This window comes from Balearica regulorum, chromosome 26 (genome assembly GCF_011004875.1).
Source record: "Balearica regulorum gibbericeps isolate bBalReg1 chromosome 26, bBalReg1.pri, whole genome shotgun sequence".
NCBI classification, from domain to species: Eukaryota; Metazoa; Chordata; class Aves; order Gruiformes; family Gruidae; genus Balearica; species Balearica regulorum.
In genome coordinates this window covers 1,812,268-1,838,611 of record NC_046209.1, presented here as the reverse complement: position 1 = coordinate 1,838,611, position 26,344 = coordinate 1,812,268, and the positions used below count along the sequence as shown (strand labels likewise).

The 26,344-nt window shown below is 54.4% G+C and overlaps 3 protein-coding genes across 5 annotated transcripts; all 3 read left to right on the top strand.

Moving 5' to 3' along the window:
- Positions 1–37: 37 nt before the first annotated feature.
- COPE (coat protein complex I subunit epsilon) lies at positions 38–5,039 on the top strand. The gene is made up of 10 exons (XM_075776359.1): positions 38–202; positions 554–616; positions 1,038–1,138; positions 1,346–1,498; positions 1,970–2,023; positions 2,497–2,578; positions 3,170–3,325; positions 3,569–3,637; positions 4,083–4,157; positions 4,686–5,039. Exons 1-10 carry the CDS (start codon positions 77–79, stop codon positions 4,731–4,733), a joined length of 927 nt encoding a protein of 308 aa, XP_075632474.1. The 5' UTR covers positions 38–76; the 3' UTR covers positions 4,734–5,039.
- Positions 5,040–7,387: 2,348 nt separating this feature from the next.
- Positions 7,388–24,102, top strand: CERS1 (ceramide synthase 1). 3 transcript variants are annotated; one of them, XM_075776630.1, is made up of 7 exons: positions 7,388–7,710; positions 16,149–16,308; positions 16,872–17,052; positions 17,369–17,530; positions 18,396–18,543; positions 19,156–19,304; positions 19,650–21,723. In XM_075776630.1, the coding sequence occupies exons 1-7, from the start codon at positions 7,489–7,491 to the stop codon at positions 19,690–19,692; spliced, it is 1,065 nt and encodes a 354-aa protein (XP_075632745.1). In that variant the 5' UTR covers positions 7,388–7,488; the 3' UTR covers positions 19,693–21,723. The 3 variants fall into 3 exon arrangements, with proteins under 3 accessions (XP_075632745.1, XP_075632747.1, XP_075632746.1); XM_075776632.1 differs by lacking the exon at positions 7,388–7,710 and adding an exon at positions 14,705–14,763; XM_075776631.1 differs by lacking the exon at positions 7,388–7,710 and adding an exon at positions 14,865–15,104 and having other exon boundaries at positions 19,650–24,102.
- On the top strand, positions 21,861–24,102 carry GDF1 (growth differentiation factor 1). The gene is made up of 2 exons (XM_010311882.2): positions 21,861–22,146; positions 23,186–24,102. Exons 1-2 carry the CDS (start codon positions 21,861–21,863, stop codon positions 24,019–24,021), a joined length of 1,122 nt encoding a protein of 373 aa, XP_010310184.2. The 3' UTR covers positions 24,022–24,102.
- Positions 24,103–26,344: the final 2,242 nt, after the last annotated feature.

Genomic DNA, 26,344 nt, shown 5'->3' with positions numbered 1-26,344 from the left:
AGGTCTCCATGGAGACTGCGGCTCCCGGCAGCCGCTGGGGCTCAGCTGCTTCCGGAGACGTGTCTGAGGGGCGGAAATGGCGGCCGGGGCGGGTGCGGGCTCTGCTGGTCAGGGCGGCGACGCCGACGAGCTCTTCGACGTCAAGAACAGCTTCTACATCGGGGCCTACCAGGCCGCCATCAACGAGGCACAGCGCGTCAAGGTAGGGGCGGTTCGCAGGGGGGGCAGGGTGTCCCTTGGGCCGCCGGTCGGCGCCTCTCCCCGGGACCTGCCTCTCCTCGGCCGCCCCGGCGGGAGCCTGGGGCTCCCTGAGCGTCCTTCGTCCCTGCCCGCCTCGTCCCAGGGTGTTTTCGGTGTTTCCCGCTTCCCTGCTCTAGCAGGGGGACACTGGGGAGGAAGGGGGGCTCCCGTGGGCACCGGGAGTGTGTGTGTGTGTGGGGGGGGGGAATCGTTTCTCCGGGGGAGCCTCGCGTGCGGAGCTGTGGTGGTGCGGGGTCGGGTTGTGGCTGTACGGGTCCTTGAGAGAGGTTCTTGTTTCCTGTCATCCCTTCAGCCGTCTAATCCGGAGAAGGAAGTGGAGAGGGATGTGTTCTTATTCCGAGCCTACATCGCCCAGGTGAGGTTGCGAGTGCTGCGTTTGCAGCAGCATAATCTGACTGCAGGGCTGGAGTCGAGGAGGTTGTGAATCTGAGTCCTGTCAACACGGCGTTGTACACTTTGGTAATAATTCCTCCTTCAGCACTGGAACATAATGTGTTCCCTGACAGGAGTGAACTGTAGTGCGTGCGGGGTCAGGGTGACCTGAGGAGACCTCTTTGAGAGGTACTTTTTTATCGTTAAAAAGGCATACGGGCAAAGAGGCCTCTTTGGCGATAAGAAATTTGGCCGCATTTGTGGAGCATGGTGTGAGACATAAAGCAGAAATTTGCTGTTCCTGGATTTTTGTTGCTGTTGTTCTAACTGAGGTTGTGGAAAGTAAGCAATTATTTCCTGTGTTCGGAAAAATTAGTAAGATTTTTCTTCGTTGCCTTCAATAGAGAAAATACGGTGTTGTCCTGGATGAAATTAAAGCCAGTGCTAGTCCTGAGCTCCAAGCAGTGAGGATGTTTGCAGAATATCTTTCAAATGAGAATCAGAGGTAAGTCTGATAATAAGTTGGAACTCAAGCCCTGTCTAACAGGGAGTATGTTTCCATGTGGAGAGTTTCTTGCAGAAGTTTGGGTTTTATTGTGATTTTCTGTAGTCTTGCAATGAATCACAAAAAGGCAGAACTGTGTGGGGGCAGGATCTTTTTGTCTTGTTTAGTAACAAACCACTCCCAAATTCTCACCCTTACTCTTCTTAGGGATGCGATTGTTGCCGATTTGGACAAGAAAATGGCAAAAAGCGTTGACGTAGCCAATACTACTTTCTTGCTGATGGCTGCTTCCATCTATTTCCACGACAAAAATCCTGATGCGGCTCTGCGCACTCTGCATCAAGGGGAGAGCTTGGAGTGGTAAGCGTGACTTTGCTTCCTGGAGGTGTGTGCTAGCAATGCCTCTCTCTCTTGTCCAGGGAGAGGTGCTGTAGAAATGGCTGAGGTCTGGCTTATCTCTAAAAAAACCTTGAAACTGTTGAGGAACTGCTTTGAGGTTTGTCTTCGAAGTAACAAGCGATTTGGTGCTCACCCTACAACATCAGGTCTATTGCTCCCTTGTGAAACTTAAGAACCTGGTTTATTGATTGGCATCTGTTCAAAATGGCTGAGATGAGCGTTATGTCGATACAGCGCGGGAGCGCTTGGGAGCAACCTTCCCCATTCTGGGCCCAGCTCTGAGAGCCGCCTGCTCCGTTGGCTCCGCGTGGCGGGGAGGCTTGTCCCTGCGTGCTGGCAGTACGTCTCTGCTGAGCAGCAGGCACCCAAGCAAAGTGTAGGGAGCTGTAAAGCCTGCAGCTGTGAAAATCGCTTTGCCTTTATTCGTTGCAGCATGGCCATGATGATACAGATTCTTCTGAAGCTTGACAGGCTTGATCTGGCTCGGTAAGTAAGTCTGTGTCCCTTTGGTTCCTAATGGTGCTTTTGTGGGGTGGGCTTTGAGAGAATTCTCATCACCCAGCCTCCCCCAGGGTGAAGGTGCAGCATTTTAACACAGAAGAACTTGTGTGTAGGTATGGCTGTGCCGCAGAAGGTTTTTATTCTTCAAGTTGCAAAAGTTGTGGAGATAACAGAGCTGGAGACAGCTAACGGAAGAGGTTAAACCTCTAGGTTTAATCTTAGATTCGACAGAATGTGGTTTGCATCTCTAGTCCTGGATTTCTAACTTTCCACAGGGAAGTAAACCAGGGAGGTCTTTCACAGACTTTCAGAAAAATATTAAGAGGTGTTTGTGCCACGTTACCGACTTGCTGTGGCTGTTGTGCTGTGGTGATGGAAGAGCTGAGAGAGGAAACTACAACCTTTTGTTTGTGTTGCCTTGTCTTCCTGTTGTGTGACTCCCACTTTTGCTTCTCCAGCAAGGAACTTAAGAAGATGCAGGAGCAGGATGAGGATGCGACTCTTACTCAGCTGGCAACTGCCTGGGTGAACCTGGCCATAGTGAGTATCTTAAATGGGGATCCCTAGCGTGCAATATCTGAGAAACAGGTTCTGAGAAATGTTCTTTTTCTAGCGTTCGCTTGGTTTTGTTCTGAAACCTCTCAAGCATAGCCTGTGTGTGGCTAGATTTTCCTTAAGATCTCAGTTTCCACAAGGGTTCCCACGTTCCACCTCTGGTGGAAGTCGCTGCATGTAGAACCTTTCTGAAGTTGGAACTTTTCGAAAAGCCAGGTGTCCATATCTGCGTTGAGTTATAAAAATCTCATTTCATAGTCCTTTACTACATCAAACATCTGAAGTGGTTCTTTTGAAGTGGTTTTTTTGTTTGTTTTTGAATGGAAACCTGGATCTTTGGATTATTTAAGTGATTCTTAGTATTTAATATTTTTGCATTTCTTTCATCTGTGGTCTGACAGTGATCTGTTGTACAGGAGATTGTGTGAATGCCAACAGCTGTTAGCATTGGCTCATACCTGTGCTTTATAACCCTAGAAATGAACTTTGTGCCCAGTCCTTCCACCATGGCAAGAATATACAGGCTTCTTAGCAAGGTGTAGTGAAACTGTGGGTGTTCGTCTCCTCCCTTTGCAGGGTGGCGAGAAGTTACAAGACGCCTATTACATCTTCCAAGAGATGGCAGACAAATGCTCCTCCACCCTCCTCCTCCTCAACGGCCAAGCAGCCTGCTATATGGCTCAGGGCAAGTGGGACGATGCAGAGGGAGTACTTCAAGAGGCACTGGACAAGGTACCTCCTGGTTTTGCCAGGCAGAATCGCTCTCAGGGGGATAGAGAGTAAAACAGCAAGGGCTTTCGCTGTTGAACTTCATGAAAATACCAATACATTGATATATATCATTATATATATCTGCCTTTTCCGGTAAAATGAGGTATGGGTTTGGCAGAACTTGTTCTTGCAGAACTGCTGGTTGTTACGCTTAGTGGTGGCAGAGGTAAGTCAGCTAGATCAGGTGATTGTTCTCATTTTCAGGACAGCGGCCATCCTGAGACCCTGATCAACTTTGTTGTCCTATCACAGCACTTGGGCAAACCACCAGAGGTGAGGCTTGCTTTATCGTACTTGGCAGACAGATACGATCAGCCTGTTCCTGCTGCTGAGGGCAGGTTGTGTGTTCCCAGTGCACGTGGTAACTTGGCATTAACAGAATAGAATAGTTCTGGGGTGCGGGGAGCTCACGTCTTCAATATTCAGTCAAGTGTTTGTGGAAATACAGGTGTTGGAGACAATGGTATATACTTGAGAGGAAGGCATCTCTTGAGCTCCAAGTTCAGTTCTCACTGATTGTTTTCTTGAACCCACTATTTAAGGTCTAATGTTTAAGTGCGGAGTATGCATGGGTCTTACTGGTTTTAATTGGGGCTGCTGATATTCAGGACATTGTTTAAACACCTGATTTTCTCAAATACATTGAAGTGTGATGTTTTAAACTCTTGGCTTCTCCTCATGTTATCTCAATATTTAAATTTCTATCTCATTCCATCAGGTTACGAATCGCTATTTGTCACAGTTGAAAGATGCGCATAAAAATCATCCATTCATAAAGGAGTATCAGGCAAAGGTACTAATTACTTTCTGATATAAAATTGAATTTATCGTGCCTCATACTAGTGTCCGATGGGGTGAATGGATTCTCTACCAGTAAACGTGACTGCAGTTCTGAGGGGGGCAGATCCGTGTTCTTTCTCTGTCACGTCACTCGCCAGCAAATTTTCCAGCCCTGGTGAGATGTTGGGAAATGCAAACCAGGCGTTAAACGAAGGAGCAACGTGCCTGAAAGAATAGCTCTGTGATGCGGGTTCTTAATCTGAGTCAGAAGTTCATTACGGTCAGACACTATGCTTAAATAGTGGAAATGTCCTTCTGGAAGGGAGAATTTGGGGAAGGAGAAAGAAGGATAAGGATAATAGCGAAGGGAAAATGGAATAAAATGGAAAGAAATTGAGAGCTGATACAGGTGATCTTGCTTCTTAGAATTCCTTTTGCCTTAATGAGCTGCGATATGGTGTTCTCTTCAGCTAATGCAGGTTTTATTAAATTACCAGTAATTTCAAGATTTGTTCATTGTATTTTTGTTTCTGATTTGAAGGAGAATGACTTTGACCGGCTAGCCATGCAGTATGCCCCCAGCGCATGAGGAGAGGGGAAGGAGCCTGCGGGCCTGCTCTCTGATACCTTGGGAACTGGGGCTGATGTGCAAAGCCTTTCTGGTAACGTGGAAAAATGCCCTCTGCAAGTCAGTCTGACTTAACTCACTGTGGCAGGGTCTTGCAATCCAGCAGGCCGGTGCTAAACCTGTATATAACGTGTAGCTACTTGAATTTGGTAGCCGAAAAGCCTGTGTTCTGGCTTATCTAGGTCCTGAACGCTGTTTAAAATACAGTGTGAATCAAGAGTATGCAATGCTGTACCTTAAACATTCCTAATAAAGCCTTTTCTTGGATCTGTGTGGTCCTTAATTTCTGGAATTCAGGTAATTCCACTCTGGGACTGAGCCTTGTCACCTGTACCAAGGGTATACTTGTGGGAAGAGTATCAAGGTTAATTTTAAGCATCTGCATTCAAGTACACGGATGGATCCTGAGTTATGGATCTTCTTTCAGTCTGATGACTCCTCCATTAACCTCGGCGTCCTCTGGAAGACGTGGGGACAGCTTGTAGGGGTTACTGCTGGTGAGAGGGAAAGCTTCCCCAAAATAAAAATAATCCGATTGTAATAGGCTCAGGCTTAATCTTCAGTTGGTAAAATGCAGTAGCTCGTGTCCCAGAACCAGGAAAGCGTTAGATCTTCGCTTAACAATGTCCCCCCTGCAGTGGGTGTGGAAGTGCACGTCACCAGTCGCTTCTGTGTGGTGGTGGTCGAACCTGATGTGTCGTGGAACGTAGTGTGGTCTAGCACTACGTGATTATGCTTTTCTGTAGCCTCAGACTCCTGTCCAGCATTTTGAACTACCGTATGCGTAGTGTTTTATCAGCGATGCAAAGAGCAGATGTCTGAGTGGAACCCTCGGCTGGGACCTCCTGAACTCTAATACTGAGATTATCTTTAGAATTATCTTTTGGGTCGCATTTGGGGAGGGGAAGAAGAGGGGTTTGTACTACACTGTAAATGTGTCTAACCGGCATTTCCTTTGTGCCCACCTCAGCCCTGGTAGCTCTGAAAGGGCTCATTGTCTCCTTCCTTGGCTTGTTTAGCGAGCAGCTATTTTCAATGAGGGGTTATTCATGGTCCAGCCTTGGATGAATGTTTCCTTTGTGGAGCTGTCTGAGGGAGATGTGAAAGGGGCTTGTGTGTTCAGGGCAGCCATTACCCACTTGATGGGCCATGATAAATTGACTTAAAAATGTAAACAATAAAAGCAAGTGGCATAGTAGGAGCCAGCGCTGTCAGTGCGAGAATGGGGGAACATGTTGTTCGGACCTCCGAGAGGAATGAGTTTGTGTTTTCTCATTGCTGCCCCAGACCAATTAGAGAGGTCCCAGAGAACTTGGAAGGCAGAATGGCTGTGGTCAGAGGAATGACTTTAAATGACATAAAACTCATTTATATTTTGTCTTTTTCTTTCCCAACCAAGCTGGTTCCAGTTACAGTTCCATGAGTGCTTGTAATGATAATTATTCTCTCTCTCTAGCAGTAAGGATCCCACAGCTGCAATTTAGCCGAGAGTTTTGGTGCATTAGGACACAACTGAACTCCATTTATTCCTCCATGGCTGAAACCGAATACCACTGTGCTGCTCCAGCGCCTTTGGTCTGAGGTTCCTGTTGTGCTTTGCCATGAGACAATTTTAAGTGTTGGCATTTTAGGAGAATCTTCATCTTAAACTCATGCTTCGTCTAGCGAGTCAAATGTCTGACTGTAAGTGACTGCAGATGTATCGCTTTTAATTTTAAACATATACATAATGAAATTGCTGTTCTAAGAATCAGCATCTAGCTGGAGTGCAAGCTGCCTGCCTTCTGGAGAAGGCATTCAGTCAAATCTTTCATCAGGGGTGACCTTTTGGGAGTGTGTGTTTGCATTTTTCAGGTGCATCCTGTTATTCCAGAGCCTTCTTAACTGCAGCAGGTGAAGTTCAGCTGTTGGTGGTAGGGTGGAAACACCTGACTACACCGGAATGCTTTGTGAGGAAGGGATGAATCTTATGTTCCTCGGAGGCTTTTGCTGAGAGGTATGGAAAAAAAGAAAGAGCTGGAGAAATCTTTCTCTTTGCATAGCAAATGAAAAAGAAAAAATAAATGTTGAAGGGTGAATTTTGAACATGGAGAGCTGTAGGAGCTCTGTGGTGTCAGGCAGCACGTCCAAGGTGCTGTGGGTAACTTTGAGTCCCCACGGCTGCCCGAAGGGTGCCCCTTGGCAGGCGCAGCAGTTTTCCACTGTTCTATCGTCGGTTGTTGTCGCTTGATACTGAAATATTAGTATTTGTCTACGGTTCCTGCTCCTGGAGTGACCCCAGCCTATTGTCGCGGCTCATCGTTCAAGAGAGCAGTCGCATTGTTTGGGTTTTTTTTTTTTTTCCTGTAAGAAATTGTGCTATAACTTCATTCAGCGACTCTCCGTGCTGATTAACAAGCACTTAATGAGCCGCTGCTCCACTCCGTGCTGATTAACGTGCCCCTAACGAGCCGCCGCTCCCCTCCGGGCACGCTGCCCTGGTCCCGCCGGGGGCCAGAGGCTTCTCCCGCCGCGGATCTCTCCCGCCCTCCCCTTAAACTCCGCGGCGGGGGCCCGAAGGGGCCGGGCCCTACGCGGTGGGGGCGGCTCTTAGGGCCCGGTAACGGCGGGGAGGGGAGTCCCGTCCCCCGTCCCGCCCCGCCCGGAGCCTGCGCGGAGCCGCCGGGCAGCGCCGGGCCATGGGCGGGCAGCGGTGAGCGCCGCGGCGGGGAGCGCCATGCCGCCTCCCGAGCCCATGCCCGGCTACGGGCAGCTGCTGCGCCGCGGTTACGGCAGCTTGGCGGCGGCCGTGCGGGGCTGCGGGGACTGCGGCTGGGAGCTGTCGCGGCGGACCTGGGCCGAAAACGCGCACCTGGGCTGGGGCGAGGTGCTGCTCTGCGGGCTCTGCGCCCTGGGATGGACCGCGCTGCGCCGCGCCGCCGCCCGGAGAGTCTTTCGGGTCAGTTCGTACCGCCCGGGAGGAACGGGGGTGATGGGGGACGGGATGCCGGAGACCGCCCGGGCTGCGGGATGGGGGCGCCCGTGACACGGGAGGGCTCGTCCGCCTCCATCCGGGGCCGCATCCCGGGGGCCCGGGGAGCTCGTTGTGCGGGAGAACACGTTCTCCTTCCCCTGGGGCTGCGTGCGGGGGGGTGTTGCGTGAGAGATCCATCCCCCCTTCACCCGGGGCTGCATCCCGGAGGACCGAGCATCCTGCTGCACGGGAGAGCTCTCCTCTGCACCCCGTGTTCCCTTAGCTGCATCCCGGGAGGGATTGGGGGTTATTTCTTCCATGGGGCAAAGGAGAGGACCACGTTTCTGCGTGTCATTCGTGATTTGCATGAAAAAACACCTTTCCTTGCTTTCCCTCCCTGGTGCGGTGGTGGAGAGGATGGCGTGGGGATAGCTGCCGTACTGCGGTGCTGGGCTGACCTTCTTCAGAGCGTGGGGGATGCAGGGATGCGAGCATCCGACCCTCGCAGCCTCCGAACGAGTTTGCTGGCCATTGTCCCCTCCTCATTAAATAAGGTACTTTATAAGGGACAGGACGAGCAGGACATCCCCGAGAGCAAAGAACGGCTCCATTTAATTTCTTGCTGTGAAAAGCGTATGTGATGAAACGAGACCTCCCCTCTCTTTCTGATGGCTCAGTCCCAGCAGCGGCGATTTCTTCCACGCTGCTTTCCTAGAGAGATGCTGTGCGCTTCACTCTGCGGTTGCCCTGGCCTTGAAAGGCAGAAGCAACAGAGATGCAGTATTTTGGGTCCAGGGATAGTACTCGGCTCTCGGGGACGCAGAGACGACCCTTTTCTCACCTACCCATGAGTGTGGTGGCACGAGGCCTTGAGTAGCTACACGAGCGTGTATGGTTCTTTGCGGCTCCATGGGGCAGGCCTTGTTTCCTGGGTGAACTGCTTCCTTCAGAGGCTGCTTCACAGATTGAAGACAGCTACATCCTGTAATTAGATAATTAGGCTAGCAAGAGCTACTGCTGTCCTCTCTCTGTCCTACCTGCTGCCGAGCCTGCCTTTAAAGTGGCTCTTCCTTGGCTTATCTGGTAATGCGAGGTGGATCTTGACCTTGTGCAAGGTTCCAGTCTAAGTCCTCTGGGCTCATTTGAAGCTGCTAAAGTGGCAAGTAGGCAAGGTAACGTGCTGGCTTTGTACGCAGGACTGAATTTCTCCTTGTTACCTTTACCCCTGTCTGCCTGTGGCTACCAACGGGCGGTGCACAGCTCCTGGGAAGAGCGGGACTGGGTTGAACGAGGTTGGAGGTAACCCTAGGTCTGTCCAACAAATTGGAGGTGATTTCCTTTTGTGCTTCATTTTCTCCGTGCGTAAGGCTCACTTTTACAGAGTGAGTGGTGATCAGAGCGTGAAAAAAAGCTCTTCATGCTGTGGAGTCCGCTCGATGCCTGCGGAGGATGCTTGGCAGCTTGTACGAGTGCCGAGGCATCGTTCCCTTGGAAAAATGGGTCACACTTGTAATTGCAGAAGAGTGAGGGGGGTTGATCAGAGCCGGTTCTTGTGGCTACCATCTGCATGTGTTATAGTGATGAGATGCTGAGCGAAATTGCGATAGCATCAGTTTTCTCCCAGCAGATAGGTAGAAGAGTAGCAGGAGGGAGAGACAACTCTCCCTGTATGTGTATTTTTAAAGGATCTGAAGCTTTTCTATGTTTATTCTGCTGGACTTGCTATTGGGAAAGTTGGAGGCTGCGACTTTGCTCTGAAACCTCTGGCAGTATTTAGGAAATTGGTTTGTATTGTGTGGTCCCTGTACGGGCAGTGGTGGAGTGGGGTGGTTCAGGAGGAAAGTCAGTGAGAAAAAAGCCCTCCTGTTTAACCCTGGGAGGAAACTTCTCCCATGGTCAGGACTCTCTGCTTCCCAGTGCAGACTGAAAGAGCATCCATCCTCATTTTGAATCTCTTCATGTTCCCTGCGAGAACTGAAACTCACGGTTATAAAAATGAATCCACTCAGTGTCCAGAGAACGCTACCTTCCTGCATGTTATTTATAAATAATAAATCTTGCCGCTTGGATTGTGATTCTTTGCATCTGAAGAGGAAGTGACTCTTACCGCAAGACCTTGAAGCTTGCCGTGTAAAGTGCACCTTACTTAGCTCTGGCCATGACCTCCTCTGAGAAACCAGTGCGTTAAAAGCCATAGACCTCTTCCTGTGCCATCTGCGTGGGCCTGTTTTGATGATCCAAGGGCTGGAGCACCTCTGCTATGGAGACAGGCTGAGAGAGTTGGGGTTGTTCAGCCTGGAGAAGAAAAGGCCCTGAAGGGGCTCCAGGAAAGCTGGAGAGGGACTGGTGACAAGACAAGGGGAATGGCCTGAAGCTGAAGGAGGGGAGATGGAGATGGGATGTGAGGCAGAAATCCTTCCCTGTGAGGGTGCTGAGGCCCTGGCACAGGTTGCCCAGAGAAGCTGTGGCTGCCCCTGGCTCCCTGGCAGTGTTCAAGGCCAGGTTGGATGGGGCTTTGGGCAACCTGGGCTAGTGGAGGGTGTCCCTGCCCATGGCAGGGGGTGGGACTGGATGGGCTGTGAGGTCCCTTCCCACCCAAACCAGTCTGGGATTCTGTGAGGATCCTATGACTTTTATCAGTGGGTTGGGGATAACGGGAGGTAGGTTCCTCGCTCTCTTCTAGGACTAGTGCAGAATTTATCCTGCAACATCTTTGTCACAAAAGGTCTCACAGTTGGGTTGGAGAAGTGGTAAAGGTTCTGCCTGTTTGGAGGGGTTTGGCTGGGATTTGAAGTGTGGACTGTCGCCTGTTACACGTGCCTGTCCGTTAGATGTGGTTTTCCCATCATCCTTAGACCAAAGATAATTTTTGGCCCTTTGCTGCCTCTTCACAGAATCCCCACTTGGTGCAAATACAGAAAGGAGTTGTTTTGGTGGGGGAAAGGTCCCAGTTAGCTGAGAAAATGTGGATTACTGGGTAGGGAAAGACCCCCAGAGTCAGCTATGCTGGGGGCACGGGCATCCCTGCAAAGGCCTGAGGGACGTGTCCTTCCTCTCTGGGGTCTGGCCTGAGAGTCTCTGCTCCTTCTCCTGTTCACTTCCGAGTGCACAAATCTGACTGATACTCGGGGCACGTCCGTATGAGTTCTCTGGAGCTGCAGACCGCCTTCAGGAACAAAGACCAAGCTGGTTCTAGGCAAGCGTTCCCATCCCTGGAAGCCTCCTTGGTATGAGTGCCCTGTCCTCCTGCCGCAGTTAGTGCCTGAGCTCCGTCGGTCTCTGAAAGCTGCCGTCCTTGGTGTGTCCCCTGTGTGGAGAGCGGCTGCGGCCAGGCTCTGAGGAGTTTGATTAAAAAGCAGCAACCTGAGCAGCTATCTCTGCATTAGTTAAACATCCTGGAGGGCAGCTGAGCCCAGCAGCACTGAGGCCAAGCGCCATTGGAATAGGACCAGGCAACTCCGCCTGGGAAAGGCTTGGTGAAGCGCCTGGAGCTCACAAGCTCGTGCTGGCACCGTCCTCTCCCAAGCAGGCCTTGAGCAGTGCGGTGAACTTGAACAGGTAAAACTGAGAGCACACCTGGATTCACGCACAGAGATGATCCAGAATAGCTGTGGCAAGCCTAAGCAGACACTTGCAGCCCTAAACCACCCTGAGCCGTCTTTGCTGCTGGGAGTTCAAGTCCCTAAAGTCGGCTAAGTGTGAATCTGTAAGCGAGCAAAAAAGTATAAAAGTTGCCTCTGAGTCTGGTGGTGTTTGTCAGGTGTCACCTCTGTCCTTAACGGCTGCCTGCCTTTTCTCTGCAGTGGGTAAATGTTTTCCATTTTTGGCCCAGATGCTAGTCAGCTTGCTGTCTTAGCGGTGTCCAAATTGGTAGGGCATTGCAGTGTCCTCTGCGAGGAAAAGCGTTGTGTAAATTGGAAAATGTGCTCTGGAAAGCAGGGTTTCTAGGTGATACGGTACAGCCCCAGGAAGGATGTGGAAGCTGGAAAGAGAGGGTCCCTGTTATCCCTTTCAGTGATTTATGCAACTTTTCTCCACCCTACGGTATTGTCAAGACTTGTTTTTCCAAGCCGTAGTCACTGTGTGACTTGGGAGGGAATTATCCCTGTCCCCAAAAACCCACCACCCAACACAATCCCTGCTGAGAGCAGAGGACACTGAGCGAGCCCAGGGGTGGGAGGAGGCTCTGCCTCACCGCCATATCCCCGGCCCATCCTCGCTGCCTTCTGCCTGCTCTTTGAAGCACAAACTCTGGAAACTCAAGGGGAGAAAGCCACAACAATGGGCCTGTTCTTCACCCCGGGCGAATGAAGCTGCGCTGCCGCGTTTCGGAGCGGGGGCTGCTCTCCCTGTGCCGCTGTGTCAGCAGTCAGGCATGAGGAGGTTATTCAGCCCCCGAGCACCCTGTGGGCAGCTGTGTCTTGTCTTCAAAGAGTGTCCTCTATTGCTTGTCTCTCTCAGGGGGGAAATTTTACCGCTTGCAGAGGAACTGAGGAAGAAATAACGTCTGTTGGTTTGTCGCTATTGTCATAGTGCTTTTTTCTACACGTTTATTTGGAAAGCGTTGTCCAGAGCCTAACACAGCTTCCCAGTATCCCAGCTGCTGTGCGGGCAGAGAAACAGGCGCTGAGTTCCCGGCGTAGGGACGGAGCAGTGAGAGCTGGAGCTCTTCGTGCTGTGCTCAGTTCATTCCCCTTTCCTAGTGGGGCCACAGCCGCTGCCCTTGGGTCCCCAGGCTCCAGGAGACTCAGTGCTTTGGGTTTAGAGAACGGTGACATTTTACTGCATCTTCCCTTCTGCAGGCTCTGCACCCCATCCCCGATGTGGCAGGGGGTGGCAGCCGATCCGGGAGCGGCATCCAGGCTGGGTACGGAGGGGACGTAGTCCCTTGGGGTGGAAGGGACACCACATGCCGGGCTGCGGGGAGCTGTGCCACCGCCGCGGAAGGGGCCGTAGCTGTTGGTTGTGGCCAGGTTTTGAATTGGAGCTCTGCTTGATCATCATCATCATCTGCATTGAGTAAAAGCTGATGTAAAGCTGCCAGTTCCCCGGGCTGAGGATGCTTTGTGCCAGCCATTCCTTTGTGTTCCTCTGGGGAACTCGTTGTGCCCAGAAGCCAGACGCGGCATGGCTGGGATTTGGCCAGGTCCCTGTCTCTAGGCTGAGGGGGTGGCAGAGGTGATGAGGACAGTCTGGGGGATACGATTCCTCTGTAACAAACCTCAATTCATAACCCATCGCCACAAGCCTGCCAGGTTGCTGGAAGGACTCGTGTCCTGCTGCTTTAACTGGTTGTAGATTTAAGGGGACTGGCCGCTTTCCTCTAGCGCCGGAGGCTGTAAAAAGGGAGAGACCATGTGTCTGCTTTTTGCTACGAGTATTTTTTTGACACTTCAGCAGAGCTGTGGGCAGCGACAGTTTCCATTCGGTTTCTGTTTCCAGCCCGAAACTGCTCTCGCAGCGTGCACTCACCCGCCGCTTTGCTCCTTCCCTCCCCCCCACCCCTCAGGTTGTGCGGTGCTGTGGGGGAACAGTCACGTCCCTCAGACCGGATAATTTTACAAGTGAATCAGAAAATGCCTGTGAAGGTTTGCGTGGGGGTAATGAGGAGGAGGAAGAGGGAGGAAGAGCTGCTCGCCCTTTAAGCAAAGCTCCATTACATCACTTGCCAAGAGCCTTGGGCTCTTTCAGCCGGAGCCAGATCCGCTGTTCCCGCCGCAGCACCCGTCACCCTTAGCAACAGGCATCTCTGCACTGTTGCCTTGGGAACGGCAGCCGGGTAATGGGAGGACATCCCCCACCTTGCGCATCCCCCACCTTGCGCATCCCCCACCCCCAGAGATGCCTGCTGTGGGCCGCTCTGCGCTCTCCTCGGCTTGCGCTTCCTTGTGCAAGCGGTCCAGGTTTTGGTGGGGCCTCCCTGGGGATGTTCATTTGCCCCCCCGTGTGTGTCGGGGCTCTGGGAGATGCTGGGACATCCCTGTGTCCACTCCGGGGCCAGCTCCCGTTTCTGTAGTGCTGGGGGTATGGCCTGAGATGCCCCGTGGCTATGTAAGGGAGGAGGAGGGCTCTCTCCAGGGCTTGTCGTGAGCCATCTATGCGGCGAGGGCTAAAACCTCTCTGAGCATTAGCCGCCATGGGCTGGAGCGGGGTAACCTGTCCCTGGGTTTTGCTTTTGCTCCAGACTGGGAGCTGCTGCCGTGCCTGCGGTGGACTCGTCATCAGGCCGTGACTGTGGGCTCACGGGGGCGATTTGCCACGCTGCTGCCATCTCTGCTGAGGGTCCGAGTGTCCGTGAAATGCAGCGTGTGCCTGCCCCACGGGTGATGGTCCTTGTCATCAGCTTTGCCTACCCGGGGTAGAAACATGATGTCCTTCACCCTTTGCAGGTAGGGAACTGAGGTGCAGAGAAGAAGCGAAATGACTTGGCTGGTGATCGGCTGCAACAGGGATTTGAGGCTGAGCTCAGCATCCTAAATTCAGCCCCAGCTGAGGAGGGCAGGGGCCTCTGCAGCTTGCTGTCGTGGTGGCGTGGTGAGCTGTCCCCATATCTGAGCTGCTTCTATGCTCTGCTGTATGGAGACACAAATAATTCATGCTTTCTGGGCTCAGGACTTTCTGTCTCTGCATTATTTATTCACCCTTCAAGCTTTCTTCTCTTTTTCCTGCCACGGCTCCTGTTGGAAGAAGCCTTGGCAGCGGCATGTTCCCGCTCTCAATGAGGACGGCCGTGCTCTGAATGCGAGATGCGTAGGGGAGGCCAGAGCTGCCCCTCTCTAGCTGGATGGGATACGGACAACTTGGCAGAGCTTTGTGGGGCTGGTGCTTCCAGGTCTGACCAGTGCTGAGAAATTCAGAGCTTAGAACAAAGCGCTTCTAGGCTGGGACAATGCTTGGAGTGGAGTCCTTTGAAAATGTGATGCAGAGAGGGGCTAAAAGCCAGAGCAGCCGCTGCCTGGGGACAGCTGGGGCCTTAATATAGCCCTCGAGCATCGAGGAGCTGAGCGCCAGCTGCAGAAAGTGCTGACCTGGGGCAGGGTACGGTTACGTTGCAGGCATTTTGTTTTCATCTCGAGCTTATCTGCTCTCTCCCTGGGGAGCTCTCAGCCAGGGGCCTTTGGGTGTTATCTGCATTTCAGGCAACGACGTTTCCCTCTGGACCTTCAGCAACGCTCGCCCGTGTCAACCACTCCCCTGCAGCTGCGGGCTGCGGAGGTTGACTGGGCTGATACGGCTCTGTCGCTCTCGTGATGAGAAGCAGAAGTGGTGCCTGGTGTTGCTCAGCTGCCACGGAGGGAAAACATCCGTGCCCGGAGCCTGGCTGAGCTCGGGGCACGCTCGGCGTGCAGCATCGCTCGCTCTCCGGCCTGAGACCAAGGGTAGCGTCAGCCGCTCCGTTTTACTCCTGGGGAGCTGAGGTCGTTTAATGCTGGGGCTTTGCTTTTACTGTGGTTTCCGAGTTGTCCCTGGCCTCGGCGGCCCAGCTCTCTCGCCGCTGCAGAGCGCGAGTGTTGGCAGAGCTGGGTGGTTGGTGCTCATCGTCTGCGGGAGCATGGGGAACTCGGCGTGAGAAAGTTTTGTTCTGATTAGTGCAAGCAACCCGCAGAACTGGTCGTTCTCCCTTCCCTCGCTTTGGCCATATTTGGGGAGGCTTTGCCTCCTATTTCTAAGTCCTGACCGGTGGGAGGGGTGCTTCAAACCACAGTGCAGGGGAAAAACCAGCAGCGTTTCAGCGCTGGTCAGCTAGAAAAGCTGCTGGGAATGTGAGTGAGCGTGGGTAGGTTGGGGGGGAGTGAGAGGACCCAGTGCCTCAGCCTTTACTGACCTGTTACCTGCAAATCTGGCCCCCTCCAGCGCTGGTTGCAACACACGGAGGGGGTCTCATGCCGTGCTGGTTGGGGAGCAGCAGCGGCCGCGTGTTTAGGACTCTGCAAAGCCTTTGCTTCCTCCGTTGAAAGATTCTTTTCTGGGAGTTGGCAGCGCCGCAAGGTCCGTATGCGCAGGATACGTCTTCTGGGTTTCCTCGTGCAGATCAGACTTGATTTTTATTTTATTAGTTATTGACTCTGTTCTGCAAAAGCCAGCTGTGGTCATCCCCGCTCCTGGAGCGAGGGTGATGGAGCGGTGCCCAGACTGTGGGACGCATGCCGTAGGCTTCTGCCTTCTCCACGAGCTTTCCAGCATGGCCAAGGCTGAGCGGAAGGATCTCCAGCCTTGTGTTTTTCCCTGGTTCAGGCTCTGTCTAGAGCCTCTTTCACCTCCTTATTCATGCTGTAAAGAAGGAAAAATGGGGTTCAGGACCCTGTCTGGTGGTGCAAACGGCATGCAGTGCTTGAGTCTGTTGGAGATGGGGTGGGCTCTGCCCTGGGCTCCCCTGGGCCTGTCCTGCCCTGTGTGACGATCCTTCTCCCCTCTCCTTGCAGCCCTTCGGGGAGTGGTGCAACTTGCAGCCGAAAGATGCTGCCAAGATGCCTGAGAGTGCCTGGAAGCTGCTTTTCTACACATTATCCTGGTCGTATGGCATCTACCTGCTCTTCTTCACCGACTACCCCTTCTTCTATGACCCACCGTCTGTCTTTTATGGTACAGTAAGAACGCAGGGAGAAGTGGGGATGGATTAGGATGTCCCTAGGTTCACAGGATGTCTGGGTTTAACAAGGGAACAGGGCTTGGGGTGAGCGAGAGAGAAGGCCGAGCCCCTGAATTGCTTTTTCTGTGATGCTGTGGGTACAGAAGGGGCACAGCAGGCTGTCTCTGCTCATTTCGTTACCGAGAGAGTCACCTAGTGGCTATTGCACACAGCGGGGATGGGGATGTGTCCGCTCGGAGGGCAACAGGATCCAGTAGTTAAGGCAGGAGAGAAGTAAATCGAGGCTTCCCCCTTAGCTCTAGGGGAGAGAGCGGGTCTAATGGCAAAGGCAGGGTTCAGGAGCCTGGATACCTGGGTTCTCCTCCAGCCTTTGCTTCCTCCGCATCTGTGAGGTTCTGGATGGGAGCGCCTGAGCACAGCGAAGAAGCGCGGGGGCTGCTTGGGGCAGCTCTGGCTGCTGCGGGTTCCCCGCTGGTCGCGCTCCTGTCTCTGCTGCTGATGGAGGCTCCGTGCTCGTGGCTGTGGGTTCACCCGGGTGTCTCTTGTCCCACCCCAGACTGGAAGAAGGGCATGGACGTGCCCACGGACATCGCCATCGCCTACCTGTTGCAGTGCAGCTTCTACGGGCACTCCATCTACGCCACCGCCTACATGGACACGTGGCGCAAGGACTCCGTTGTCATGCTTCTCCACCACGTGGTCACGCTGACCCTCATAGCCTTCTCCTACGCTTTCAGGTGAGGTCCCTGGCTGCGATGCTGCCCCTCTGCACCAACGAGCCTTGGGCAGCTACGCAGCAAAAGCTGCAGCCTTTCTGTGCTCACGGGCACGTAGCCGGAACCGGTGTGGGTTCTCCCCTGCCTCCACACTGCCGCAGCAATCCCGGTGCCCGTGAGCCGTCGCACAGTGCCAGACCCACCCTGCAGCACGTTGCCGCGCTGTGCCGCACAGACTATTCGGGGAACCTGTCTGCTCCTGGCCCGATGGACCCTGGGTGCTAATATCGACCCGCCTCCCCACACGTCTCCCTCCCTGCTCCCCTTTTTCCTGCAGGTACCACAATGTGGGCATCCTCGTGCTCTTCCTGCATGACGTCAACGATGTGCAGCTGGAATTCACCAAGCTCAACGTCTACTTCAAGCACCGGGGGGGAGTCTATCATCGCCTGAACGACATCATCTCCAACATCGGCTGCCTCACCTTCAGCGTCAGCTGGTGAGTGTGCCTGCCTGCCCAGCCCTGATCCCGCTTCCAACCATCCTTGCCAGCTTTTGCAAACCCTCCCCCGTGCCCCCGGGGTATGGCCGGCTGGGTTTGTGCGCATGGGAACAAACCCTTTCAAAAACTGTTTGGGAAGAGGTTCCCGCAGAGCCTGACCCCATGCTGGGCTTGGAATCCTTCTGTAGTCACTTTGCCGTCTGTCACCACAGAAGTGCCTGTGAAATCTCGCTTGCAGCATGACAAATGACCCCAGGGGAGGGGGAGCTGTTTCCATTTTCCCACTGGCTTGGTTTTAGCAGTAAGCAGCGCTTTTGCAAGAAGGAAATAGGACGTGGGGCTGTCCTAGATTCCAGCCTTGCAATTCCTCTTGGGGCAAGGCAGGAGAAAATAAAGATGAAGAGTAGAGACGAGTAACGCACAGGTTGTCACTCGTTTGTCCCTTTGTCTCCTTCCTCCCCCTCCGCAGGCCGCTCTGAAAGGAGCGGCAACAATTTGAGGGGAAGGAGAACGGCAAAGGTTTTTAGGGATAAACTAGGGATGCACAGGACTCGGAAAACCTCCCGGCTGTATTCCATCCAGCTGAGAGAATCTGCACTGACACCTGCCTCTCTACCCTGAGAAAGCCCTCCTCTGCCCGCAGAAATCACCTCCTCCCTTCGGCAGCTGCCCTTTCACAGGGTCTGCGTGAAGTCCTGTCCAGAGCCAGCCTGGAGGCCCAAGCCAGATCCAAGCTCGGGGGCGGCAAGGGGAGCTGGTGGGGGCTGTCCGGAGGCAGGAGGTTGTGCCGGGGGAAGCTGCGCTGGGTCTCACGCCTCCCTCGGGGGCCATTAAACCCACCCTGCTCCCTCTGCCCTGGCAGGTTCTGGTTCCGTCTCTACTGGTTCCCCCTCAAGGTGCTCTACGCCACTTGTTACTCCAGCCTCCAGTCGGTCCCTAATATCCCCTTCTACTTCTTCTTCAATGCTCTGCTCCTTGTCCTCACTCTGATGAACATCTACTGGTTTCTGGTGAGTAGGGGGAGCTCAGCAACCCCTACGCTAGCTTCTCCCTCCTCTGCTGCTCCTGCATAGCGCCCGCTGCCTGCCTGTCTTGGGGGCACTGCAGGGGAGGGGGAGACTTCAGAGAACTGGGGGATGGCGCGGAGGGGAGGAGAGAAACCCACGGCGGTGCCTGGGGGGCTCCTCTGTGCTGGAATTCAGACCGTCTCGGACCTCGGGGATCCACAGCGGGGGGAGCAATAACAGCGGTTGGGGCAGGCTGGAACTTGAGATGGGTGTAACTGCTCTGGCGTCCCCTGAAGCTTTGGGGAGGGGGTGAAAAGGGTGGACTCAGAGGGCTCACGTCAGCAAGCTCAACCCTGGGCAGAGCTGAGTAGCATCTGAGTTCATCATCCTGTGGAGATGAAATCTGGTAAGGGTGGTTGCAGGGGTGCTGCCTCCCACTGCTGCGGGTCATCGACCACATCCCAGGGCTTTGGCCATCCCTGAGGGAGCTGCCCTGCCCTTCTTGGGGTTGGGGACAGCAGAGAAAGGTCCCACTTAGCAAACGGGAGTGAGTAGGTCGGGTGGAACAGCTCTAAGTCTTGGCTTTTGCGGCTGACGGCGTCTCTCCCCCCACAGTACATCGTCCTGTTTGTGGCCAAGGTGCTGATGGGGCAGATGCAAGAGGTGAACGATGTGCGGGAGTACGACGTGGAGGACAGCAAGAAAACCACAACGGCCAAGAAGAAAGAGGCTGGACTCCAGCTGCCCAATGCTCTGAAAGAAGGGTACGTGGGCAGGGGGGTGACACACGCATACAGCACCCGTGGGCTAGGGGAGGGGGATGCTGGTGTGCCCGTCCATCTTTCTGTCCTGAGAACCCTAACCCGCCCCTGCTCGCCACACAGGACCAGCTCTTTGCTTGAGGCTGTTCTTTCCGAGCAGCATCTGCGCTTCATGCGGTGGGTACAAAGTCCTGCAAGATGCTGGATCCCACAGGGCAGGTTTGGTTGATGGGACAAATTGTCCGCGTGAGCCTATCGAGACAGGTCTGACCTCAGCAGCGATTTGTGAAAGTAAGGGAGGGAGAGTCGGTGCGGAGCCTGCGCTCACTGCTGCACTCTCTTTCACAGGATGCACCTGAAGAATGGACTTGTCAAAGACAAGCGGTTATAAGGGAAGCGTGACTGCTGCAGCCCGGGCAGCCTGGCTGGATCTGGGGACTGACCCAGGACCCTGCGCTCAAACCCAGCAAATGAAAGGCGGCACAAGGAGAACTTCATCCCCGATTACCCCTTCATCCCCTGCCTGGAGCCGGGGAAGAGATGCCACTGGCAGGATCGGGCCCCTCCTGGGGCTTGGCTATGACCAGGCTTCACCTGATGCTGATGTGCTTTCTGTAGCCAGTCCGTGCTGGTTCAGTTGAGAGGCTGGTGACTTTGCTGGTCCAGGTAGGATTTGGAGCTGGCTTTAGGTCCCCTGGTGTTTCTTCTGTCGTTCCATTCCTCGGCTATTTTCAGTCTCTTTGTGATTTCCTCTGTCTTTATTGTTGGACCCTCCAACCAACCCTTCCTCAGCAGCCCCGAAGGGTCCTCTGACCCAGCGTGAGACTGGGGAGGGAAGTGTCCTCTCCTCCGTTGGCATCGCTGTCCCAGGCAAGGGGAGCCCAAAGCCAGCTCTTCTCTAGCTGCCAAGCAGGGACTAGAGAGGTGATGCAGTGCAGCTCCGAGCCTCCCTCCTCAGGAGGGATCGCCAGTACAGAGCTGCCCACGTATATCTGGAGGCCCAGCATGGTTCTCGTGAGCAGGTCTGCCTGGAAACCCAGCTCTGGAGCCTTACTGCAGCCTCCTGTCCTGCTGGATGAGGGCCAGGAGATTTAATTTGCTTAAAAAGCTGATGTAAGTCTTATAGTTGCTTAAAAAGCCTGTCCCAGTCCTGCAGGGTCCCCTGCCGAGGGATCTCTGAGTCTCACCCAGCAATGTCCGCTTGCTCAAGCGAAGAACAAAATAGTTTCTGCTCCCTGTGTTGGTTTTCCAGGCAGCACCGGCCCCGGGGCTGGGCGGTGTGTCCCTGCATGGGGCAGCCCTGTGGATTTTACAGCCACTCACGCCAAGACTGTCCCATCCCTCTCCTCTCCTGGGGCCGGGACACGCAGCTCCTGCGTCCTCCCAGGGAAGGGGAGCTCCCTCCCGGCTGGGGACAGCCAGCAGTGGAGGGGGGGACTCAGGGTGTTAATTCCAGGCATCAGAGGGTGGTTAATTGTTGGGTGAGGTTGGTTTTTTTTCCTGTTTGGTCTGTCGTATTGATTCAACTCCAGGCTCATTGTGTGAACCACGGGGGAATGTTCCTTGGTAAACAGAAAGCAAAACGTGACTTGGGCTGATGGAAACTGTCCCGTGCTGTGGCAGGATCTGTCACCCGCTCGCTCGTCGTCGCCTGGCAGGGTTTCGGGTGGGGGGGGCATCTCAGTGCTTTAGTTCCTTGGCTTTCAAGGAAGGAAGAAATGAAGGGAACCAATATCCCAGGCCTTTTTCAGCTCAGTCGTAGCAGAGTTGGGGCAGCGCCGGTGCCAAGTTGGGGTAACGGCAGCACCTGGTCAGCACATGCGCAGGAAAACTGGATTTCATAGAATTGACCTGCCCAGGCTTCGACATTGAGCTGGGTAACTTGGCCAGCGGTGCGCGTGTGTGTAACACCCCGTGCGCTGCCCGCAGTGTTGCTGCGATGGCTAGAAGGGGCTGTACGGACGGGGGGGGCGCTGCGGGGCTCCTCTGCCTGGCTGGGGCAGGGACGGGGTGCTGGGGGGGGGGTGCTGACGGCTTTCCGTGCCGGCCCTGGGGCTGGGTGTCTTGTGGGCAGGGTGGCGTGTGTGCAGCTGGGAGCTGAAGCGAGAGTTTAAAGATTCGCTGTGCTGGAAGTAGAGAGGTGCCAGATGCCGTGGTTTGGGAGGAGAGAGCGAGAGCAGACCCTGGTCTCTGTCCCTGGGCCTGGGTGGGATGTCTGCAGCGGATGGGAGCAGTGCTTGACCTGCTGGCAGCTCTGGATGGGGAGGATCCGTACGGCAGTCCTTTCCTCTGCGGTTGGACCTCGATGGTGTAGGGATGTGGGAGAGACGGTAGGAGCTCCGAGGGAGGAGGGCAGCTGCCGTCCCGCCACACAGCCTCAAAGGGTTAACGGGTCCTGGGGAGCCGTTCACACCCTCTGCCCAATCCTGGGAATCCCTCTGTGCTAATTGAGCACTAACGTGATCAAAGGCTCCAATCAGGCAATCAACACCCCCCTGGCCCCTGTCTTCAGGTCCCCAGCCCGGGCCACTCTTTGTCTGCGGGAAGAAGAGCAAAGCAATGTGGCTTCTCCCCACACGCGCCAGCTTTGGAGCCGGCCTTGCCTGGGCTCTCCTCAGCGTGGTTCTGGGGATGGAGCTGACTTTGCAGGAAAGTTTACTGCTAAAATCCTTGGGTCTGAGCGCCAAGCCCAGCCCGAAAACCCCCGTTCCTGTGCCGTCCGTGCTCTGGCGGATCTTCCAGAAGAGAAAGACGCTGCCTTCTACAAACAAAGACCTGGCAGATGCCTGTAGGGTGGAGGAATTTAATGTCCCTGGGAACATCATCCGTGTCTTGGCTGACCGAGGTACAGAAATGCCATGGGTTGGGTCCTGCCTTTTGGAAGCCATGCTGCGCTCTGGGCTGGGAGATTTTCCCCAGTCCTTCCCTTTCTGTCTCTTGGGTGTAGGTAGGAGAGGCTGGGGGAGGACGGGGCAGAGGCCAGAAGCGGTCTCCAGGAGAAATCACTGCTGTGTAAATTCTGGTCCCTCTGGATGTTGTAGATAATTATTTACGGTTTAGAAATGAGTCGGTAGACAAGGTGGTGGGTGAGGGTGTGGAGCTGTGTAAGGCTCAGTCCTGGAGTCGCCTCCTGCAGTCCAGAGATGCTGGTTTGATCCCAGGTGACTGGTTTGACTCGTCGGGGTGGTGGGTGCAGTGAGTGAGACCAGCACCCAGCTTTGGGTGGGGATGGGATGCTCGGCCCTTGGGCTGTGTCTCCCCCCCTCCTCCTTTTTGCCCTCGTGCCTCTGGCTGACCATGCAGCACATCTGGCTGCTTCAGCCTGGGGCCTCTCTGAGCCGTTCTCAGTTACGTGGGAACTGTTTGGTCGGCGTCCTCTAGGTCTCAAGACACCACGGAGTTCACTTCTCTTGTGATTCCAGGTTTCCAACGGAAACCTTGGGCTGGCTTCAACAGGCAGCTTACCAGTTCCTAAAGTTTGCTGCTATTCGCCCTCCTTTCCCCTCCATCCCAAATATCCGGCACCCACAACCACCCCCTTGTACTGGGGGGGAGATATTCACAGCTGAGGAAAAAATAACTCACCAAGAGGTTAAGTAGAGGAGATACTGGAATGGCTGTAGCATCCCAGGGCCGTGGGCTGAAGCCCAGGCTGGCGTTTGTGCCTCCAGACCTTTCTGAAGACCGTGCCATCAGGCTGATAGACCCTACCGCATCATTGTCATCTCAATCTGATGACTGGGCGTGCTTGGCTGCCTGCCTCCGTCAGCCCCATCTTTGTCTTGCTGTGCAGCCAAGAGCTTAAATTGGAGCACTGGGAGGCTGCTCCTGCTCAGCGTAACAGGTTTCAACCACCACCGCCTCTATTTCTCCTTCTTTGTCAGGCCACTTCGTTCATAACGGGCAGCCCCAGAGGTTGCTGTGTCTGCAGAAGCGTCTGTACTTTAATCTCTCGGTGCTGGAGGAGGGGGAGCGCCTGACGATGGCTCAGCTAGAGATCAAATTCAGCCACAACTCCTACCACACCTCTGGCCAGGGGCAGGTTTTTGAGCTGAGGCTCTACCAAACCTCCCAGATTTCTCTACGGGGGATGCCCCCCAACGAGCACAGCCGAAAACTGCTGGTGGAACAGTCCTTCGCCCAGCTGCACAAGTCTCTTCTCTTCAACCTGAGTGGGGTGGCGAAGGACTGGAGAACGTACAGCAGGAATCTGGGCTTGATCCTGGAGATCTCGGTGAGTGGCAGAGATGGTGCATCAGCCCCGATGAGCGGGGAGCTGCAGAGCCTCTGCGCCAGCATCGACTCCTTCCTGGACACCTCTCTCCTGGTGGTCACCCTCAGCCAGCAGCAGTGCAAGGCTTCCAGGAGGAGGAGAAGCGCTCACTACCCCCCCGTCACTCTGAGCAACCTCTGCAAGCCCAGGCGGCTTTACATCAGCTTCAGCGATGTCGGCTGGGAGAACTGGATCATCGCCCCGCAGGGCTACATGGCTAATTACTGCCTGGGCGAGTGCCCCTTTCCCCTGACCGCGGAGCTGAACAGCACCAACCACGCCATCCTCCAAACCATGGTGCACTCGCTGGACCCGGAGGGGACTCCCCAGCCCTGCTGCGTCCCCGTCAGGCTGTCCCCAATCTCCATCCTCTACTACGACAACAACGACAACGTGGTGCTGAGGCACTATGAGGACATGGTGGTGGACGAGTGTGGCTGCAGATAGCGGAGCGGTGGGGGAAGCATGTGCCGTGGGCTCCCGGCTGAGGCGGTGGATGAGTGATGGAATAAATCCAAGTGTGTTAAATCCCGTCTGTGCTGGTGTTCAGGGAGGGTCCCGGGGGGGCGTGGAGTGTCGGAGCTCCCCCCTGGAGTCATGATTTACTAATAGCCGGGTGCTCGGCCCTCCCCGCGGCTGTCTGCCACAGCCAGCAGCTTATTATGGGATTATGATCAAGTCTGATGCTGGCTGTTTAGTTTGTTTATGATGCTGGCATCAGGTTGTGAATCCCAGAGCCCTCGTGCTTGGCCAAGCTGCCGCTGGTCCCAGCGAGGGACCTGCTCGGGAGAGCAGCAGCAGGGCTTGTGCTTTTTGGCTAAATGCTGCAGCTTTCTTAGCGCAAAAAAGAAATTACCTTTTTTTTTGTGAAATGATGTTGGTGGGTCCCTGCTGTGCTGGGAGGAGGTGACATGGCGGCTCCGGTTGTGCTGCAGGAAGATGTATGGTGTCACAGCATGAGCTGCATCGCTGTGGCTCTGTGTGACTGAATCCCTTCCCGCAGCGGCATCGGAGCCTGGAGGGGCACGGGTTTCGTTCTCTCTTGCTGGGGGAACTCGAGCCTGAGCGGCTTCTGTTGTGCAGTTTGGGGGCAGGGGCTGTACGTGGCTCCAAGCTGCCAAGGGGCAGGGTGCTGCGTGACGGGTGGTTGTGGCTGAGGAAAGAAAAGGGGGGGGGGGGTGCCCCGATGCAGAGGTGGGCACAGGGTGGTGCAGCGAGGAGTCGGTGGCATCTTGTTCCTGCGCAGCCTGCTGGGAGTCAGTGGTTAATTTACCTCATTTGCAAATTGAAGAGACCGGGGGTGGGTGTATCCCTGCTGGACCAGCCTGACCCGCAGCTGGAGCCAGATGGCAGCCGAGTATCAGCAACGGCAGCTCCGCACAGCAGCATCGCAGCCCTGCTACGTCAGGCACCACATTCACACAGTTGTGCATTTTAGGGTTATTTTTGGTTTTGTTGGGTTGTTTGGGTTTTTTTTATTATTAGGGTGTTTTTTTTTAATCGGCTGCGGTACCCAGCCCATTGCAGTAGCATGGCCGTGCTCTTAGCGAGTGTTGTAATGCCGCTAACAAAAGCGAGCGGAGCAGTGCGGCATGGCAGGGACCCAGCCCTGCACCATCTTATCTAAGCAGCAGTGATCACCGATGGAGGAGCTGCTGCTTTTCTTCCACCTTTCAGCACTCACGGCCCTGGGGCAGCTGGGGGCCTGGGCGCAGCATCCCTGTGTAGTGCTGGCTGGTGTCACACAGCTGGCCTGGACTGGGGTTGAGCACCAGCCTGTCCAGCTGTGGCTTTCTGGACACACCTGCAGCTTTGGTTTTTTTTTTTTTTTTTTTGGTGGGGGTGGGTTGCAAAGGGGTAACAGAAAAGGAATCTGAATTAGACTTGAATTTTTGTCTCTTTTTATTTTACTGTGAACCTGACACCATAGCATAGATTATTTTGTTGTTGTTTTTGTACCAATGCTGTGTTGTCTCCAAGGTCTGATGAAGTATTACCAGGCTAAGCTGGGCCTTCTCCCTCTGGGAAAGCACTAAAGGTTTAACCACTGTTGGATTTGCAGAGGAACTGTCTTTCTGTCCCCTGGGACAGTTTTTGCTAACAAACACCCCTGAGCTGTGTAGCTGCAGAGCAGGACTGGAGTAGCTGAAGTACTTCAGCTGTGTAGCATACTAATGTTTTTATGTTCAAATGTTTTTCTTGCCTAGCAGAGGGCTCCAGAGCAGGCCAGGCCTGTGTGTTACTCCAGCAGATCAACAAGAGGGATGTTGAAACCCATTTCAAGCACTTAACTGTTTTAAGGGCTTAGAGTAGGGCTTAACTATAAAGCAAGCAGGAGCCATTTTTTTCACATTTAGGACAGGCAGGATTAAGAAAACCTTTAAGTATTAGTTAGTTGGTACCTGTGGCAGACTAAGGCTCTCCTTCACATGGGGTGGGGATGGTAATGCCATCCCTCCTTCTCCACCCTGATGGAGGGTGACTGCCCCCTGCATCACCCCAGACACAGAGCAGCTGCAGTGAGCTGATACAGAGGGTGGTGCCAGGCCCAGCCCTCAACACAGAGCCAGGCCCAGCTTTGCTGAGCCAGCCCTGTACTGTAGGTAAATGCCATGTTCATGTTTACTGCAGCACAGGGGAAGGAGGAAGAGGAGGAGAGCTGCCAGGCAGGACCTATCACCTCTAGTCCCAGCCTTTCCTAACTCCTGCAGCCCCTGGGATCGTGAGGCAGAGGAGGGAAGAGGGGTAGGGCACTGAACAGAGTTTCTAC

Coding starts and splice junctions, on each gene's coding strand:
- COPE (XM_075776359.1), top strand. CDS start 77: ATGGCGGCCGGGGCGGGTGCGGGCTCTGCTGGTCAGGGCGGCGACGCC. Junction 2,024..2,496: donor GACAGGCTTGATCTGGCTCG/GTAAGTAAGTCT, acceptor TTGCTTCTCCAG/CAAGGAACTTAAGAAGATGC. Junction 2,579..3,169: donor CCTGGGTGAACCTGGCCATA/GTGAGTATCTTA, acceptor CTCCCTTTGCAG/GGTGGCGAGAAGTTACAAGA.
- GDF1 (XM_010311882.2), top strand. CDS start 21,861: ATGTGGCTTCTCCCCACACGCGCCAGCTTTGGAGCCGGCCTTGCCTGG. Junction 22,147..23,185: donor CCGTGTCTTGGCTGACCGAG/GTACAGAAATGC, acceptor CTTCTTTGTCAG/GCCACTTCGTTCATAACGGG.
- CERS1 (XM_075776630.1), top strand. CDS start 7,489: ATGCCGCCTCCCGAGCCCATGCCCGGCTACGGGCAGCTGCTGCGCCGC. Junction 16,309..16,871: donor CCCACCGTCTGTCTTTTATG/GTACAGTAAGAA, acceptor GTCCCACCCCAG/ACTGGAAGAAGGGCATGGAC. Junction 19,305..19,649: donor CCCAATGCTCTGAAAGAAGG/GTACGTGGGCAG, acceptor TCTCTTTCACAG/GATGCACCTGAAGAATGGAC.